At 39.3% G+C, this 18758-nt stretch overlaps 1 protein-coding gene across 5 annotated transcripts; it reads right to left on the reverse strand.

Annotated features, from left to right (window-relative positions):
- Positions 1-9806: 9806 nt before the first annotated feature.
- On the reverse strand, positions 9807-18277 carry LOC114274313 (DUF1666 family protein (DUF1666)). 5 transcript variants are annotated; one of them, XM_028216207.2, is made up of 5 exons: positions 16756-18277; positions 14691-15092; positions 14232-14437; positions 10097-10387; positions 9807-9990 (listed from the first exon to the last, which is right to left on the reverse strand). In XM_028216207.2, the coding sequence occupies exons 1-4, from the start codon at positions 17180-17182 to the stop codon at positions 10136-10138; spliced, it is 1287 nt and encodes a 428-aa protein (XP_028072008.2). In that variant the 5' UTR covers positions 17183-18277; the 3' UTR covers positions 9807-9990; positions 10097-10135. The 5 variants fall into 5 exon arrangements, with proteins under 5 accessions (XP_028072008.2, XP_082764770.1, XP_082764771.1 ...); XM_082908644.1 differs by having other exon boundaries at positions 10097-10381; positions 16756-18237; XM_082908645.1 differs by having other exon boundaries at positions 9807-10381; positions 14232-14431; positions 16756-18272.
- Positions 18278-18758: the final 481 nt, after the last annotated feature.

The following is an 18758-nucleotide window of genomic DNA, read 5'->3' on the forward strand; positions in this document are numbered from 1 at the left end:
AAAGGAAGAAAGTCTTGGAAGACGTGGAAAGAAAAGCCAAGGAGAAATCGGTTGCAGATTTGGTGGAAGTGCGCGTCGACGAGAATGATCTAAATAAGTTCTTTCTTTTGGGATCAACTTTGTCTAGCGTCGAGTGGTTCGATTATGTCAATTTTTTGGATTCCAATATGGAAAGCTTTACGTGGACGCCTTACGATATGCCTGGCGTCAACCCTAGCTTCATTTGCCACCAGTTGAACATCTTTCTGAACCCATGACTGGTCATCCAGAGGACGCGGTGCTCAGCCTTCCACCATGCCAAGATAGTGGCGGAGGAAGTCAAGAACTTGCTAGAAGCAGGGGCAATAGAAGAAGTGCAGTATCCCAGATGGATCTCCAATTCAGTGGTAGTGTCGAAGAAGAATGGTAAATGGCGGGTGCGCGTCGATTATAAGACTGTCAACTGCGCGTGCCCAAATGACAGTTTCCCCCTCCCTAGAATCGACCAGCTGGTGGATCTAACCGCTGGACATCAGAGGTTTAGCTTCCTGGACACATGTCGCAGCTACCAACAGATTGCCATGTACGAGTCAAACCGAGAGATCACTTCGTTCACCACTCCAAGAGGCTTATACTGCTACAAGGTCAGGCCGTTCGGTCTGAAAAATGCAAGTGCAACTTTTCAAATGATGGTAACCAAAATGTTCGCCCCTCTTCTTGGCCGCACTATGGAGGCTTACATCGATGATATGGTGGTGAAGAGCAGAGACAAGTCTCAACACCTTATCGACCTAGCAGAAATGTTTGCCATACTCAAACATCACAAGCTACGTCTGAATGCCTCCAAGTGTCCATTCGGAGTTGGAACCGACAAATTTTTAGGTTTTTTGGTCACGAACCGAGGAATCGAAGCCGACCCTTCCCAGATCAAGGTAATACAAGAATTGGAGCGGCCAAACTCCACGAAGGATATGCAACATCTCGCCGGAATGGCGGTCGCGTTGAATCGATTTATTAGTCGGTCTTCAGATCGTTGCAGGCCCTTTCTTCAAAACTTTGAAGGCCAAGTTCTTTTGGGATGACAAGTGCGACCGTGCATTGGCGAATCTAAAAGTATACATTTCTTCAACCCCAATCCTGGTCACACCAAAATCGGGCGAATAACTGTATCTCTACTTGGCAGTTTCTTAACACGCGGTGAGCGTTGTCCTCATCCGCGCTGAGGGGATCCAACACCTCCTCATCTTCTACGTTAGCAAGACGCTGCTCCCGGCTGAATCAAGATATCTGTCACTAGTAAAATTGGCTCTAGCCCTCATAATGGTTTCCAGAAAGCTGGCGCACTATTTTCATGCCTACACAATAGTCGTGCTAACCGAATTTTCGCTCAAAGTACTATTTGAAAAGGTAGATTTTACCGGTAGAATTTTGAAGTGGGTCGTGGAGTTGGGGCAATACCATATTGAGTTCCAGCCGCGCACTACTATCAAGGCTCAAGCTCCTGCCGACTTCGTGACAGGATTTGCCCCTGGAACACACCCTGTTTACCTTGTCGATTTGGTTAGCGCGAATTTGGCGCAGTCCACGGCTCAGACAGCGGAAACAAGTAGTAGACAACAAGTGGCAGAAGAGCAAGAGAAAGCCGAGCAAGAAATGGAAAAACTGACCAGCTTGCCAAAATACAAGCTCGACAAAGATATAGAAAGAGACCAAAATGAGCCGACCAATACCTTGGAGTTGAAGAACTCTCAAAATCCCTCCGACTACTGGAAGTTGTTCATTGGCGAGATGTGGAAGCTCTTCGTCGATGGGGCCTCCAACAAGCATGGCGTCGGGCTAGGGTCGTGCTGACATCTCCGAATGGGCTGACCATCGAGCACGCGATCACACTCGGTTTCCCAACATCCAACAATGAGGCAAAATATGAAGCTTTCCTCACCGGATTGAAGTGTGCATTAAGAATGAAAGCACCAGAGCTTATGGTATTTAGTGACTCCAAGCTGATGGTCAATCAGGTCTCTGGGGAATATGAGGCCAGGAATGAAAGAATGGCCAAGTATCGAGCCCTGGTACTAGTAGAAATCAAAAAGTTTGCCGCAATAAGAATTGAACGAATTAACCGTGAAGAAAACAATGCAACCAACGAACTGACCGGCCTAGCATCCATACAAACGATTTTTTCAAATCCTTTGATGATAGAATTTTTACCCCAACCAAGCATTGAGGAACTAGAGGTTCCCGAAATACTCTACGCCTACTTGGGACCGTCCTAGATGGATCCTATCGTCGCCTTCCTAAAAGATGGAATTCTACCCGCTGAAAAGAATGAGGCTAACAAGACCAGAGCCAAATCAGAGCGATTTTGGCTCTCTCCATCTGGTGCCTTGTACAAGAAGTCTTTCACTGCGCTATACCTGAAATGTGTCCACCCTAGCAAGGTAAAAGCTTTCTCTTCAAGATTCATGAAGGCATCTGCGGGAGTCATATTGGGGGCAGATCTTTGGCTTACCGAGCAATTTTCCAAGGTTATTGGTGGCCATGCATGCAGGCGAACGCGCAAAAACACGTTCGCAGATGTGAAAAATGTCAAAAATTTGCTCACTAAATCCACCAACCAGCCAGAGAGTTGCTCCTCCTTACAAGTCCTTGGCCATTCGCGCTTTGGGGGCTAGATATTGTAAGACCACTTCCAACAGCTCCGGGTAACCGCAAGTTTTTCATCGCTGCTACCAACTACTTCACTAAGTGGGTAGAGGCCGAGCCGTTGGCCACCATCAAGGAAAAATATGTAAAAAAGTTCATTTGGCAGAATGCCATCCCTTGCTTCGGCATCCCAAAGGCCCTCATTTCGGATAATGATACTCAGTTCGATGGGAAACTCTTTCGCGGATTTTACGAGAAGTTAAAGATTGAGTTTTACAATTCTACACCAGCCTATTCTCAGTCGAATAGTCAAGCAGAAGCTTCAAACAAAACCATCTTGGATGGACTAAAGAAGCGACTGGAGAAGGCCAAAGAGAAATGGGCTGAGGAACTCCCCAATGTGCTCTGGGCATACCGCACTACACCAAGGCACTCAACTGGGGAAACTCCATTTGCCTTGGCTTACAGCATGAAGGCAGTCATACCATTGGAAATCGACATGCCAACCATCCAATCTGAAAGTTTTCAGCCAGACTTGAACAACGAAGCTGTAGCCCTGGAACTTGACTTGGCTGAAGAAAGAAGAGAACGGGCTCTAATCTACATAACAACTTACCAGCAAGAGCTCTCCAGAAAATATAACAAAACCATGCATCCTAGGTTTTTCAAGGTTGGGGACTGGGTCTTGAGGAAGGTAATGGGCAACACAGTGATCCCTGGTGAAGGCAAATTAAGAACAAATTGGAAGGGGCCATACAAGATAACTGACCTTGCAGGCAAAGGGGCATACCACCTAGAAGACTTAGATGGTAAAATTGTCCCCAGACCGTGGAATGCAGCCAATGTCAATATATTTTACTTTTGAAATGTAATCTTTTCTATTCCTTTGCTTCTTGTAACTTGACGTGTAATGGAAGATAGTCCCACTTTTTTCTTATACTATGCGTTTCTATACAAAGATATTGCAAGGATATTAAGCTACTATAGTGCTAGGGGTAGGTAGCCAACAACGGCTTGACTTTGGCCATGCAAACAGTTGGTGTTTTGCCCAACTTATGTTAGGACCGAGCTGATATTGCTCGACCGATCAAACAGTTGCAACTTGTGTTAGGGCCGAGCTGACATTGCTCGCCCATACAAACAGTTGGATCTTTGCCCAGCTTGTCCTAGGGCTGAGCTGACATTGTTCACCAGTGCAGACAACAGCGTTTTGCCCAGCTTGTGTTAGGGCCGAGCTAACATTGCTCACCCGTCCAAACAGTTTGGCATTTTGGCCAACTCGAGCTAGGGGCAAGCCAATTTCGTATGTAATTACCCAAGCTGATTTTTGCTCGTATTGTGAGGCTAATTGTGCTCATCATTCACCGAGTTGATTTGTGTTCGCCGATAAAAGATCAGATTTCACTCGTGCTTACCCAAGATATTTCTTGCTCACTAATGTAGAGCTGATTTTGATATTAAATTCATTCAACTTATATTGTAGCCGAGCTGACATTGTTCGCCTGCTTAAAATGTTGGTGTGTCTTTACCGAGTTCTTAATAGAGTTTGTGTTATGTTCAACTAATGTTTTAAACAATGTGAACTTGCTCGTTAGACCGAGACGATTTTATCTCAGCCAAACCGAAGAAAATGACAACCACACAAGGCAAACAAATTTTTTTTGCATAACATGGCGAGCAAAAAGTTAAACTTTTCATTCATTATCAAGTGTGATTACAAAAGTGGGGCGTAACCCGGTTACATCAAACAAAACAAAAGAAAAAAAAAAGAAAAGAAAAAGGAATGATCAATCCAGGTCAACAGTGTCCGCTTGGTCGATCGCCCCAACCTCGACATATTTCACTTGAGCGCCGACTACTGCGTCCACCTCCTGCTCGGGCTCCTTGCACTCTTGGGCTCTTTCGTCAGAAACCTCAGAAGGAGGATTTTGCTCGGTTGGTTGCGCGATGGAAGCTTCTGCCGCAGCTTCCAACTTCGCCTCTTCTATTAGATTCTTCTGCACGGCGCTGGTATAAGCTTGAATGTGGGTCGGGATGAAGGCTGTAGGGGGGTTTTGGAAAATGTCGGAGTCTTGACCAAGGCCAAGTTTTTCCACGGTAGCTTTCCAACCGCATTGAAAAAAAAATGTCCTTGGTCCCCTGCACCTGCCGTTCGTAAGCTTTTTCACCCTCCGCATAGTCACGGTCTTCAGCACCGTTAACCTGCTTGTCCAGCTCGGCTCTGTGGGCTTCGCGGAGTTTGCGTAGCTCGACAATGTATCTGGCCTTGGTCACTTGGAGGGCGTTCTGCTTATCTTCATCCGCCCTAACCAGCCGTTCAGCGAGCCAATTACGCTTGGTTACTACCTCTTCTTGAGCGATCTTTAACTTTTTCTAGCTCAGCCATTTTTGTTTGTTGTCTGCAATGGCCTCGCGCAGACTTTTTCGAACAGAAATCATTCGTTCATGGGTGAGATAGTTATTTTGCGCAGCTTGCGGATGAAAAGCAGTTAGTAAGGGGGGCCAATCAATAACTTGCAGAAAAATAACTCAAACAGAGACTTGACTACTTACCAGCACGATCGACTTTGCCGCCGAGCGGAGAACTTTCGGATCGGACAGTTCGTCGTGTTTCTTCATGTCCGCAGGGAATAATAAGCCCTTGGTCATGTTAAAGCTAAGCGAATAGTCCTTGTTGGCGTAAACCGAATCAACCACCAACACTGCTTGGCCTTTATACGTCAGCTCGAGCGACCAGACTATGAGGGCAGTCGATCGGATTGATTACCTGGCAAGAGATTCAGTCTGGTCTCCCTGACCAGACGACAGCAGCTCGACTGAATCCTTATCGATAAAATTTTGCTCGGCCTGTGCCGACCTCAGTCCCTTCTTGGACCGACCAGTAGCTCGCTCGCTGGTAAGAGCTAGCACCGGTCTCTTATCTAGCACGTTTGGTACAGAGGATTGGCCCCCTGCAGCTTCCGCGAGCTGGAAGTCGCTCGCTTTGCCCGTAATCATCGATTTGATAGCGCAGATTTTTGCCATCTCCTGTTTGGGTATAAAAGGAACTAGTCTGATCGGTGGAAGAATGGGATCTGGTTTTGGGAAAAGAGCGCGAAAAAAATCGGGGACCCAACTCTTGCGCGGTACAGTATATCGGTAGCTTGGTTAGAATTCGAGCAGTTTCTGAGCTTCTCTTCCTTCCGCCGGGTGCCAAAGAGTAACCCATATAGCCTCCTGGTTAGCATTAGAATAATCGTTCGCCAAAAGTTTGTAATCTGCAAAAATAAAATCAAGTGTTAGATCGGTTAGAACAAATCGAATCCGAAGAACTAAACCGTGCTGTGATGCTCACCAGTACTGCCAAAATTTTTATGGATGTACCAGCCCCGTATGGGCGCTTCGGTGTCTTCGTAATTCCTAGACACCCACAAGAAATCGTCATCATTCACCTCTTTGTCTGGATTACCCTCAATGAGCTTTGCTCAGCCTTTTCTGACCTTGAGGTACCAGTAGAAGCCGCTTTTATTTTTACTAAGGGTATATTGGTGGAATATCTTGGCAAGGCCAAGATTTAAGCCGAGCATTCGGTTCAGCGCGGCCACGCCATTTATTATTTTGTACGTGTTGTTTGAAACTTGGATGGGGCACAACCTAGTCTACCTCAAAAACTTGTAGATCATGGGTTGAACCAAGAAACGTAAGCTGCCTTCCAGAATAGACATGACCGTGAAGGGGCATTTGTCCAGCTCGCCCCAGGAAGTGTCTTTTTTATTGGCCAGCTCCAAGTGGACATCGTCTGGGATGTTGTACTCTTTACGGAATTCAGTCATTGCCCCAGGAGAGCTGACCATAAAACGGTACTTCCCCATCTATCCCGGTTTTATTTAGTTGGTTAATTTTTGTACTAGCTCAATCAAAATTTGGTGATTGTTTGCTCGGACTTTGAGCCTCACTAATAGTAATGCTGAGTGGGCCTGGTCGGTCCTAATTTGTTTTGCATTATTAAAAAATAAGTCCAAGTATTAGCGCGACATAATTTGCATGGCTCTTATGAGGAAGTGTTTAGCTCGGTAAAGGATCCTGGGGCATTTGACCGGTTCGATCTTCTTGTCTCGGTTCAACTATCTACGTCGGTTCGATCTTCCTATCTCAGTTCTAGCTCCCTACAACTTACAACTCAATCTCAGCCTCAAGGGAGGACCACAAACCAGTTTTTGCTTGGCTAAATCCTATTTTTGGATCTAAAAGTGAGATTTTGCTCGGTCTTATCCAAGACTTATGCTATTCATCCTAAATATGAAGTTCATGCATTGAAATTAAGGGAAACGAAGGGCACGATGGCCCCATCCGCCTCTTCGATTCCAGTTCTACCTAATGTCTGCTTACCTACCAGCTTTACCCTAAAGAAGGGGCACTGGCAGGGTATCAACAGTCCCAGACAAGAACACGAAGAACATTAATGGAGAACACAAAGGAAGGATAGAAAAACTTATGGGTATGCATGCCAAGTCAAGACCCAGTCGACCACAACCTTGTCTAAAGCCTTCGTGAAGACAGAGATAGCTGAAAATGACTCGAAAAGCAGCGGCGACAGTGATGGCAGCGGTGGCAGGAGCTTGGAGGTTTGAAGCTTAGGGTTTCTGAATAAGAGAGATGAATAGTGATAAGGGTCTTTGGGCTTCTAGTGTGTATATATGGGGAAAAATGAGTGGGCGATAACTTTTCAAATCCTTAGAATAATGTAGACAACTGCGGGGTTGCACGAAACCAATGGGGCGAAGACACGTGGCATCGAAAAAACGGTTTGTCAGTACCGCTGAATGATCAATGACAAGACTATTAGCGTAATCCTCAATAACCGGCCAAATCAGGTAGCTCGATCAGAATAATAATCCAATCATGCTCAGCTCAGATGGGATTAAGGGGCAATTGAGAGGGGGATTTGCGCCGAACAATAGGGCCGAGCTATGGTAGCGCGGGGTATGGTGTTAGGCCCTGTGAGGGCCAGACCCTGTGTCTAATCGAACTGAACCAACGCAACTCACATTGGGCCGAGCAAATCGTCGATCAAAATGCGGAGACACACAAATGCTCAACCGAGCTATGATTCGGCCTAATATTCGGTTAGATCCGCAGTAATGCGTTGGGCTAAGCCACGGACAGTCCAGGTTGAATTTGGGTCGAGATGCTTTACAAGGTAACGGGGGGAAACCGAGATGTCAAACCACGCGCCTCACGACCGGTCAGTTCAGATGGACCGACTTATTATAGTTCGGTCGTCCTAGTCATTGTGGTGTTTCTCCCAAGTGATAGGTCGGTCGTGATAGCCCGATTTTGTGAGCCACCTGGACCAATGATATGAAGAAGGGAAAATTCACTCCTGGTATACGTCAATACCGTTTGGCGGTTCAACAAATACTGTTTGGAGGTTTTAGTCTCTACACATGTAAGGAAGGTAGAGGGGAGCACAGCCGCCTGTCCAGGGAATGACAGCAGAGGTAATGCGCCTACAATCTCTAAGGCTGCATGGCCAGCCTAGAAAATGAGGAATTGAGGGACGTTAGAGGTAAGCAATCTGGCCCCGTTTATTTTCAGAGGTAGAATGGATGAGATTAATAGTGAGGGGATTGATAATGAGGGGATTAAGTAAAGTTGTGTTTGTTTTGATGATAGTTGTTAGTATAGAAATTGTTAAATTATTTTTATATAAAATAATAAAACAAATAAAAAAATATAAAAAATTAAACATTAATATTTAAAAAAAAATCCCAATATATAAAAAATAAAAAAAATTCTAATCCCCTCACTATTTTTCTAATACCATTTCCACCTCCTCCATCTCAATCCCCCTTCCAACCTCCATCTATATCACCTCCTCCATCCTAATCCCCTCTCCAACTCTACAAACAAACACAACACTAAATAACTCTACCTCCATCCTAATCCCCTCCCATCTATTTAACCCCAAAACAAACGGGAAGGAATTCACAACTCTCTTTCTCAAAAGCGCTCTCTACATTCTTCTTCTTCTCCAAGTGTATTGACTTGATGACTTGATCGTCGAAAGGTTTATCTGGCAGCACACTGCCGGGCAGCTCACCTTCTTTCTGTTTTCAAGATAAACGACGTTACGTGAACCTTGGGCTCAAGGAGTAAGGAGAACGAAAAATATTTCACCCCCGTACACTATACAAATTAATAAATTTAAAAAAATTATCTTATTAACTGATATATCATACAATGATAAAATTTTGAAATTAAAAATATCTTGCTTATAACAAAACAATAGATCATATCACAATGAGTATTTGATTAAATTAAATCTTTTGACTACGAATTAAAGTGGGGATCAAATCAAAGTGGAGTTTCTATTCTCAAAAAAAAAAATAAAATCAAACTACAGTTCATTGGTTATGAAATTAAATGATATTCGATTATGAGATGTAACAATGTTGGTTCTAAAACAAAGTCGTGATTTTGATTATGACGTAAAATAATATTAGCTATAAGACAAGTAGTATTGTTTCTCAACTCAACTTCAACAAGCATGAAATGATAGTCTAGTGACGGTTATGAAATGCTAGCTTCAAAGTTATTTTTCAATTTATACATAAATTAATCACAAAATTAAACACAATTGTGTCAAATCTACAAAAAAGATAGAACCCACAACAAGAGAAATGTATCATTCTCTTATCAATTTCTGTCTTTAAACTTTTTCAAATTATTAAAGACTTTACACCATTACAAGACAATTGGCAGAGAGCTTGCAATAAAAGTTTACACGTTATTTAGCGCACAACGCAAGTAATTAGTTAGGGTTGTTTATGAGAATTCTTATTATTATATTTATATTTACATATGTATGCGGAATTAGCTTCAAGAAAATGCACTGATATAAGTTACAAAAATTATGGATATCCTTGTGAACCATGCGTTTGAACAAGGGTGTTGACTAAGTAATACAGTACGCATTTCATATAACAAAAATAAATAAATAAAAAGAACAACCCTCCAAATTGAAAAACAGAAACAAATGTACTCACACCCGGGAATCCACCCAGTAACATCCAAGGTTGGATGTTGAAGAACTTCTCATAATTTGACCATTTGTATATGAGATTCACCTAAGCTACTCACTGCTATAAGATCGGATAAAAAGTAATTAACCTAAAATCATAAACCCATCTTACACCAATGTATGAAACATAACAACCTAATGTACCTTTTTAGATAATATCATTTCCACAGATTTACAAAAAAACCCAAAAAGTATCTGCGGTATGGCCTCGATAATAATATCCAAATACAACTGAAATTTGTTCAAACTAGAAAGACTAAGTTGCATAGTTTGAGTCCCCTCTACTTTTCTTGCCCCATTGATGACTGAAAAAAGATATCTCACATCAATATAAAAAAAACAAACCCCGAGAACTGATGTTAGAAAAGAAATGAAAATGGGATTTGTTTGCAACATCCATACATAACTGACCTTCCTAGTTTGTTCTGTCCTGCGATTCTTTCGAGCTATTTAGCAAGGAAACAGGATGGGAGAGGGATCTCTCTGCAGTTTTCCATCAGACAAATCTAGTTTCTTCATCTTTTCCGCGCACCAAAATAACTGCTCTTTAGTGATCCTCACCAGTCTTAGAACCCTTGACATAACTTTGACATCAATAAGACCAAGCAACAGCTCAGCTTCCTCTTGAGTTGCAGGCCATGATTTCTTCTTCCAACCTTTCATCCTTTTCTGCAGTTCCTTCAGTTTCATCTCTTTCTGCAGCTTTAAGGTGACAAAAGTCACATAACATGATCAATTTTCGGAAATCAAAACTGAAAAGTGATTGTCATTGCACTTAAATTGAATAAGTTTGAAAAGTGATCCCTTTTCCACAGGTTAAACTACGAGGAAATACCACTCTCAGCTATTATCAGGAGGGCCCTATCAAGATTAGTAGCTGAAATACCCAAAAACAAAAATACCATCTAGATACTTGTTAATGCACAAAATTCCAGAGTACATTATGTTCAGCACATTGAAAATAATTAAAAAAAAATTTGTAGTACTAATTAAGGCAGTAACTCAATTCATAAGAAAGGTCGATTATTATTTTTTGATAAATAAGATAGGTCAATTATTATTAGTTGCAATAAATTTCACAATCTAAAGCCAATTTTTAGAATGAATCATTTCATCTCCATAAAATGGGATTCATTCAACAGACCCACCTGTCACCATATAATCCACAAGATAACCCTACAATGGATACTTCTCTCTCAAACATTTAACATGTGATGAGAACGCAGTGAAAAAGGGTGAGATGCATTGTTTAACTGCAATTAGACACTTTTGCTTCAAATTACAAGGAATTACAAATTTATAATTCAAAGAGCAAGATATTTTAAATAGTGTTATTACTAATTTACTATATATGTTAAATCTCATGAATTCTGTTAAATATGTTAAATCTTGTGAATTCTATTACTATATATGCAAAATCTCATGAATTCAGCCAAGTATTAAAGAGAATTAAAATATTAAAAAAAAATAAAAAAAAACCCTTAAACATTAAGAAACGCACACTTATGGGTAAGAGGGAGAGAGAGGTGCATGTTAAACTTACTTCGGTTGGGATGTGAGTTGGCTTTTTAGCTATTTTAGCCTTTGGGATGGGCTTTTTAACCTTTTTTGACTTTTGTGATAGAAAAAAATATAATGATTATGATTTGGATGTAAAAATATTTAGCCTGGGGCTAAAAAGCCTATTTTATATTTTTGTGGCTAAAATAGCCCCAACCCATGCCAAACAAGCACTTGGGGTATAATTGTCAGAAACATAAATTGTGCAAAATTGGTCAACAAAGATTTAGGTAAAGATTCTTTTTCCTTCCAGACAGAAACATTGGCGCAGATCTACTCCAGAGATCCAACAAAAAACGAAAGGCAAAAACGCAATTGTTTTTGAAGTCCGGGAATGGAAACTTAACTTTAAAGCACATGCTAATAGATGTGTCTGTTCACAGGCGTGTGTGTCGTGCAAACCCATGCCAAACAAGCACTTGGGGTATAATTGTCAGAAACATAAATTGTGCAAAATTGGTCAACAAAGATTTAGGTAAAGATTCTTTTTCCTTCCAGACAGAAACATTGGCACAGATCTACTCCAGAGATCCAACAAAAAACGAAAGGCAAAAAAGCAATTGTTTTTGAAGTCTGGGAATGGAAGCTTAACTTTAAAGCACATGCTAATAGATGTGTCTGTTCACAAGCGTGTGTGTCGTGCAAGACGAGGGTGGAATAAAAGGTTAGCCATCAAAAAATAACATGGTTGAATTAATTGATCAGTACTGAGAAGGTAAATATGCACTGAGACCACTAAATAATGTCCTATAAACAAGAAGTATTACAAGTGTTAGTAGGTAAAACCAAGATCTAGAGACAAAACCACAAATTCAGTACAAGCTGAAAAATTGTCCTAACAATTGAATCACATATTGGTGTAGCATACTCATAAACAACATCCATGCAAATCGGACCAAATAATTTGAAGCACGCCCTAAATTATTTAAATCTATCGATATTAAAAACATTACCCCAAAAATGTTTGCAGAAAAAAAAAAAAAAAAAATATTCTGCCTATGTGCCCAACTTACCATGGAAGGGCTACATGATGTTTAGTCTTTTCTATTAGATCACTTCTGAATATCATCTAACATTTGGCCCCATTATTTCAAGCATAATTTAATAGACCACTGCAATAGTGAATGTAAACAGCTTTCTGATCATTGTACATTTCATCCATTTTTGTTCGAGCCCATTTGTTTTCCGTTGTAGGAGTCCGGAGTGGACTCCTAGTGATGAACAGTGTTTGTAAATCATGCTTGTTTGGTTTATGGAGCTCCTTCGGACTATGAAAGGCGTCAGTGGAGCGGATTACGAGTCTAGACAAAGAGGTGGTATTAGAAAATAGTCAGTTCAGCTTAGGGTGTTACCGATCGTCAGGCCAAACGTCCAGCCTGTCAACCGTCCAAGTGCAATTTTTTTGTTTTTTTTGGGCAGCACATTGTGAACATTAATGTTTAATGTTTTTGTATTTTTTGTTAAGTAAAAACCATGGTTTTATTTGTTTTATTATTTTAGATTTGTTTAATATAAAAATAATTAAACAATCCCCACACTAACAACTATCACTAAAACAAACACAATTTTATTTAATCCCCTTCACTATCAATCCCCTCCGTTCTACCTCTAAAAACAAACGGGCCCTTCAAGATTAGAAATTCATTTCATACATTCATCAACCCCTTATACATATCATTTTATTACAATACAGCATCGCACAAGTCATATAGTGTAGTCAAATTGTGATTCATACCATTTATTGTTGCATCACTTCAATGTATTGTGTATTGTATCATGTACCATAAGATACATTAATATATATGTACATGTACACATTAAAAATAAGTAATTTTATATAATATATAAATATATTATAAGAACAAAGTACCAAATCATATAAACTATGACATGAAATATTCTCACTAAGAAACTTACAAATTGGTCAAAAAAGTAAATTTTTATTCACTAGAAACTTTAGTATGCAACTCATAAGAAATTACAAAGAAAATTGAAAATTTAATAAAACAGAAGATAAACAATATTTCATTGCAAATATAAAAAACAACTTTTTCCCCTCAATCAGATCCAGCTGTTTTGATCTCGGGGTCTGTTGGGTTCGTGATTTGCAACATTCTTTATGACTTATTGGGATGAGTAGTCGCAAAAATACTTCTTACATAGTTTACTGTCATGGTCCAAATAAACCTTTTTGTCTCGAATCTAGAGTCTTAACTTCAAGTCCAACAAATTGTGTGTGTGAATCCTTTGTTTCTTTCACCTGAATTAGATCCATAAGAGAAATTCAATTTCTTTTAACAAAGGGAGTATGGGGAGCCAATTTTTCTTGCTATCTTTTGTATAGGATTTTTGAGAATATAGTTCATGATTGTTCAATGGGTGTCGGACATTGTAATTGACAGTGAATAAAAGGTGTTTAACAAGGCCAAAGGTGAAGGGTAAGTTAACGGTTAAATTAGCATGCATTACATGTTGAATCGTGATAGGATATGAAATTGTATGATACAAAAACACGTCTCACCATTCAAGTTAAAAACGATACAAGTACGCGATACATGTCTCTTTTAATATTTATCGTACAATCATGACAACATTGAATATAACTGATATCAATTGCACTGGGACAAATTAATGCATTGAAAAGAAAGGTGAAAATTTACAAATACTTAAACAAATAATAAACATGTGCACGCACACACATGCAAGTATACCGTTAGATATTTATGTGCAGCTGATTTGGTATTGGCTTATTGCACATACACTTCTAAAGGATGTGTCAAATGTAGTGATGGGTATCAGGGTAAAAAAATGCAGCTATTAACATTTAGAAGCTCAAACATTACAAATGTATAAGTGATTTAAAAGGTCTGATAAAAAGCTATTCATGTAATGGCTGGTTTACTAGTTATATAAAAAGTAACCTAAAAAGTTAAGCGACTGGACCGTAACTGTAAAAGAAAATATATAAAGACACAATTGAAGTCACCTTCTCAAGAGCAGATTTAATCTGCTGGAGAGGAGTAGCCAACTGGTTCTGACCTCCAAATAGATTACGAACGCCACTGGATTTTTTCTTGTCCATCTTCAGGAAAAGGTGGAAAGTGAGAATTGAACTCTCAATTACTCTAACTAGATCTGGCGCAAGTACTAGTAAATCGGACTCCTCTTCTTCTGTCTCTTTTTTATCTGAACCTAAAAAGATTTCATGAAGTGAATAACTTCAAACAACAAGCACATGGAAGCCAACCTTAAAAAGCACTTCCATATTCAACAGCTTAAGCAAGATCAAGGTGTATGGGTATAAGTTTCAACTCCCCCCATTTGCTAATCTAACAACTAACCACTGACTTTCGCCAATCAAAAAAAAGGAAGGTGAAAAAAAAAAGAAAGATAGGGTGAATTCAAATTTTCCAATTAAGCACTATAATATATACAGGGGAGTTACCTTGTATATTTGGGACCTGTAGCAGTTTTGGCATTGAATTTCTTGATCGAGCATAAATTTCTGCTCTGAAACCCTGTTCAAAAGGTTCATTTTCAATATACCTTTGTAGCAAGACCAGGAACTGCTGAAACTGCTGAGCACTGTGGTTGTAACAGGTGGAATTTTCAGGTTGGCAAGAGATTTTCTGGCTCAATTGTGTGTAATGGCTGTGGAGTGCCTCCCAAGTTAAGCAAACTTGAGCTACATATGCAGTTTCAAGATCCTGATGTGGATTATTTTGTGGCTGCTGCAGGTGCTCAGTTTCGTCCTCAGGCTCTTCTATCTTTTTCAAGGAAAGGCAGCTTAGGGGGGATGAGAGCTTCTTAGATGCAGATCTTGGTGATGGAGTTGCAGGACGGGAGCCTGCAATACAAAGAAACATAATTTTTGTCACAAATTCAGACTACTATACACAGCAGCCAAGCTAGAAATTCACATGAGATGAAAGAAATCAAACACCAGTCTCAGTTGTCATAAAATTAGCATGCAGGGATCATAAAATTAGCATGCGGGGATAAGGTTACAATAATCAAAATCTTGCTCCCTCAAGGAATGTCCAACCTATAGGATCTTAAGCGGATGAAGAACCGGATCTTGCTTGGCTGCTCATCCATATCCTCATTCATGGTGATTCTCTTTGACTTTCAGGTCTTATTCCTTATCTATGGGAAGGGTGACTGGAAGATTTTCTTCCTTGTTCATGTTTATCCCCTTTCGTCATGCTAATTACTTAGATTAAAAATTCATTAATTATTTGCAAGGGTTTAGAAAAATTCACAAATGAAGAAAACGAAAAAAGAAATTGACCTCCATATGATTTCATTAATTGCAGCACAACGTAAGGGAAAATGTAAATTTACCTTACTAGGCTCAGCCTTTAGAAGCACTCCCTAAAAGAATGACCTTTCAAAATTGGATAAATATACACAAACAATAACATAATATTTTTCTTTCTTGATTTGTACAAAAACCCTAAAACCATCAGAGCCTTATATCACCAAAGGCTACCATGGCCACTGGCTTACTCCAACAACCACCAAACCACCACCAGCAGCAAAATCCAAAACCACTACATCTCCACCGCTACCAAACACAGGCCAACTTCATTACCTTAGATTCCGCTATACGCACACCTCAATAATAAATCACTACAATAGCCCACGTTACCACCAACCTAGCAACCTGCACTAGCCATCTTCCTCACTCTATATTAATTAATGCTCTTTATTTCTACCATTCTCTTTCTCTGTACAAAATCTCTCTCTAGAACTATCTCATCCATTGTCATATGTATCTGTACATGTTTATATATAAAAGACTCGTATAAACATGATGCACACAAGTGTATCAAAGACTCGTAATGATATGAATAAATTGCTACATATGTTCCAATATAACGCAATAGTAAATTGCTTGTTGCGTCTCTTCTCTCCCTATATATGGAATATGGAGGTGACTTAACTGTTTTGAGGCAGTGATGTAGGGATGGATCAATCAGAGCAACACAATTAAACTTTGTCGCCTAATTAATGTCTGCTTAACGGCAGGGGAATTTGTTACTGACAACTAAAGCACAAATAGTTCAAAAAATGTCAGGTGTCATAAGGAACTATCTTAATGAAGTCTATTTAACTTACCAAACAACTTTAATTCCAAAATTGAACCAAACGATTATTTATTAGTGTTCAATAATCTAAGAACCTACCCAGAGAGTTGCACTTGGAGAACACATGAGATTAAAAATGAGTTTCCCGTGTAAATCTAATTCCACGCAACACTAGATTGCCTTTTTTTTTTTTTTTTAATATATCTCTTTTCACCCCTAGCTTTAGTTATTTTAAAACCCCAAGGAGCATGTTGATCTAGCAGAGATCAAAATACAAACCTTCAATGTACACAACATGAACAGGTACCAGTAAATAATGAACATCAATAATTTCCGAGAAGAAATGTCAACAGTAAAAAAATTGACCTCAAGATATGTAACATCAGTAAGAAAGAAATTATAAATCATAAAATATATTACCAACTTCATTTAGCTGCTGAGCACTCAAACGATCAAAGAATAGCATCTGGTCACAGTATTTGCCATAAACAGCATCGATCCCACACCATGGCTGTTGACCCTCTGCTTCCACATCCCTCAACTCGCTAGAGCTTGTCTCAGCCTCCTCTTCTTCTTCCTCCTCCCCTTCCATGCCAGATTCTTCAGGTATCAACACCATAAAACTGTTTCTTCTTAGTTCTTTCAATCTCCTCTTAACCTCATTCGTGATGAAATCATCATCATCATCCTCAGCTTCAGCAGAAGGATCCACATTGGCTGGTTTACCCACCTCGTCACCTTTATCATTCTTTGGCTCTTCCGGCTGCGGAACCGGCTCATCCTCTGAATCCTTTTCTGGGTTTGGTTTGTGGGCTTTTCTAAACTTTTTCACTTTGAAAAAATCCATCACCAACTTCTTCTTCTTCACCCAAATTAGATTCTTTCTTCTCAATCACAATTGCAACTCCAAAAACCAGCCCCTAGAACTGAAAATTTCACTTTACCTTGTAAATGATCCGATAGAACAGAAATATTTCTATTCCAAAACATGCCTCATTTTCCTAACATGAATTAGAGACCAGAGAAAAACATTTTCAAGTAGGCAACGACCATCCTAAAAAAATGCTCAAAAGCTTCAAAGGATCGACAAGAGATCCTGAAGATTTCAACTTTAAAACCTTAAAATCCAAACACCATTCACAACCAAAAAAACTGATCTAAAAAACCCTAGAAAGCTGATGACATCCCCCAAAAGCAGAAATCTAGCAACCTGTAAATCAACTAAGAAAAACCCTATTTCACATCACCTTTTTTTTTAATTTAAAAATAAAAACAATAAAATCATAGACTAAAACAGCTTCCTAAATGGTACATTTCCATCAAAAATAAATCGATAAAAATAAAGTAGAATAAAGAAAAAGGGCAAAAACTTTTTGAAGGATGCTAAAACAACAATGACAGTGATGAAAACAAACCCTAGAAGTAGAGATCAATCACAACATTGACAGTTACAGAAGCAGACATCTGAGTGACACTACTCTGATCCACACAAAACAAAAACAAAAACAAAAAAAAAAAACTGCAGATCAGACCATTTTAGGAGAAATGTGCAAGTAATAAGTAAAACCTCCAAACCCTAGAAATGAATCGCTGAGAGAGAGCAAGGAGCGTAACAAGAACAGCAATGGTGGTAACCCATTAAATAATTACACTTTTCGATGGGACAAAAATAAAAAAGAGAAAAACTAAACTACCATTAATGTGAATTCATTGATTAGGGTCTGTGTGAGTGTGTGGTTTGTTGTAAGATTTTGGTACTTTATTTTTTCTTTTTTTCTCTCTCTATAATATGTGTAAAATTGTGTGTATTGGAGTTGGACTGGATTTGGAACACGAAGCCCCATGGCCGTATGCAGAGACAGAATATTGTCAGAAAAACAAAAAAACAACACACCACACCACACCACTCACTCATCGATATACAGAAAGAAAGCCGCGAAAATTATAAAAATTAAAAATTGAGTTTTTGATTTGTACTTGTGTACGTTCAATTACGGGATTGTCCTTCACCGATTTTGTTTATGACCTCCGCATCCTTTCCAATTTTCTTAAAGGCATCCATCAGTAAATGAATAAGACCAAAAAAAAAAAATTCAACGTCAATTTTATGTATTTTAAGGTCAAATTTCACATCTTTAATAAAAATTAAAAAGTTATTATTTTATTTAAGACATTTCATTTTATTTAAGTCATATCATCTCTCTATCACATCACTTTAAATTCAATTCATATTTCATGAAAAGTCAAAAAGTACATTTATTTAGAACATTTCAAACAACTCTTAAATTCAATGCCGCTAGCTCGACTGGCCCAAAAATCAAAACGATGCCGTTTTGATTTTTTTTTTTTTTTTTTTTTGGTTCTTTCTCTGCTCTGATCTGTGTCTTCTCTTCTTCAACAAAGAAGAAGAATAAGAAAGAAAG

This window comes from Camellia sinensis, chromosome 15, assembly GCF_055761805.1.
Source record: "Camellia sinensis isolate YWXY chromosome 15, ASM5576180v1, whole genome shotgun sequence".
NCBI classification, from domain to species: domain Eukaryota; kingdom Viridiplantae; phylum Streptophyta; class Magnoliopsida; order Ericales; family Theaceae; genus Camellia; species Camellia sinensis.

What these genes read in the sequence shown, in the direction of transcription:
- LOC114274313 (XM_028216207.2), bottom strand. Translation starts at nt 17,182, where the DNA reads ATGGATTTTTTCAAAGTGAAAAAGTTTAGAAAAGCCCACAAACCAAAC. An exon ending in ACAGGTCCCAAATATACAAG is followed by an intron (nt 14,438 to 14,690) that starts GTAACTCCCCTG and finishes AAATCTTTTTAG; the next exon opens with GTTCAGATAAAAAAGAGACA. An exon ending in TTAAATCTGCTCTTGAGAAG is followed by an intron (nt 10,388 to 14,231) that starts GTGACTTCAATT and finishes GTCACCTTAAAG; the next exon opens with CTGCAGAAAGAGATGAAACT.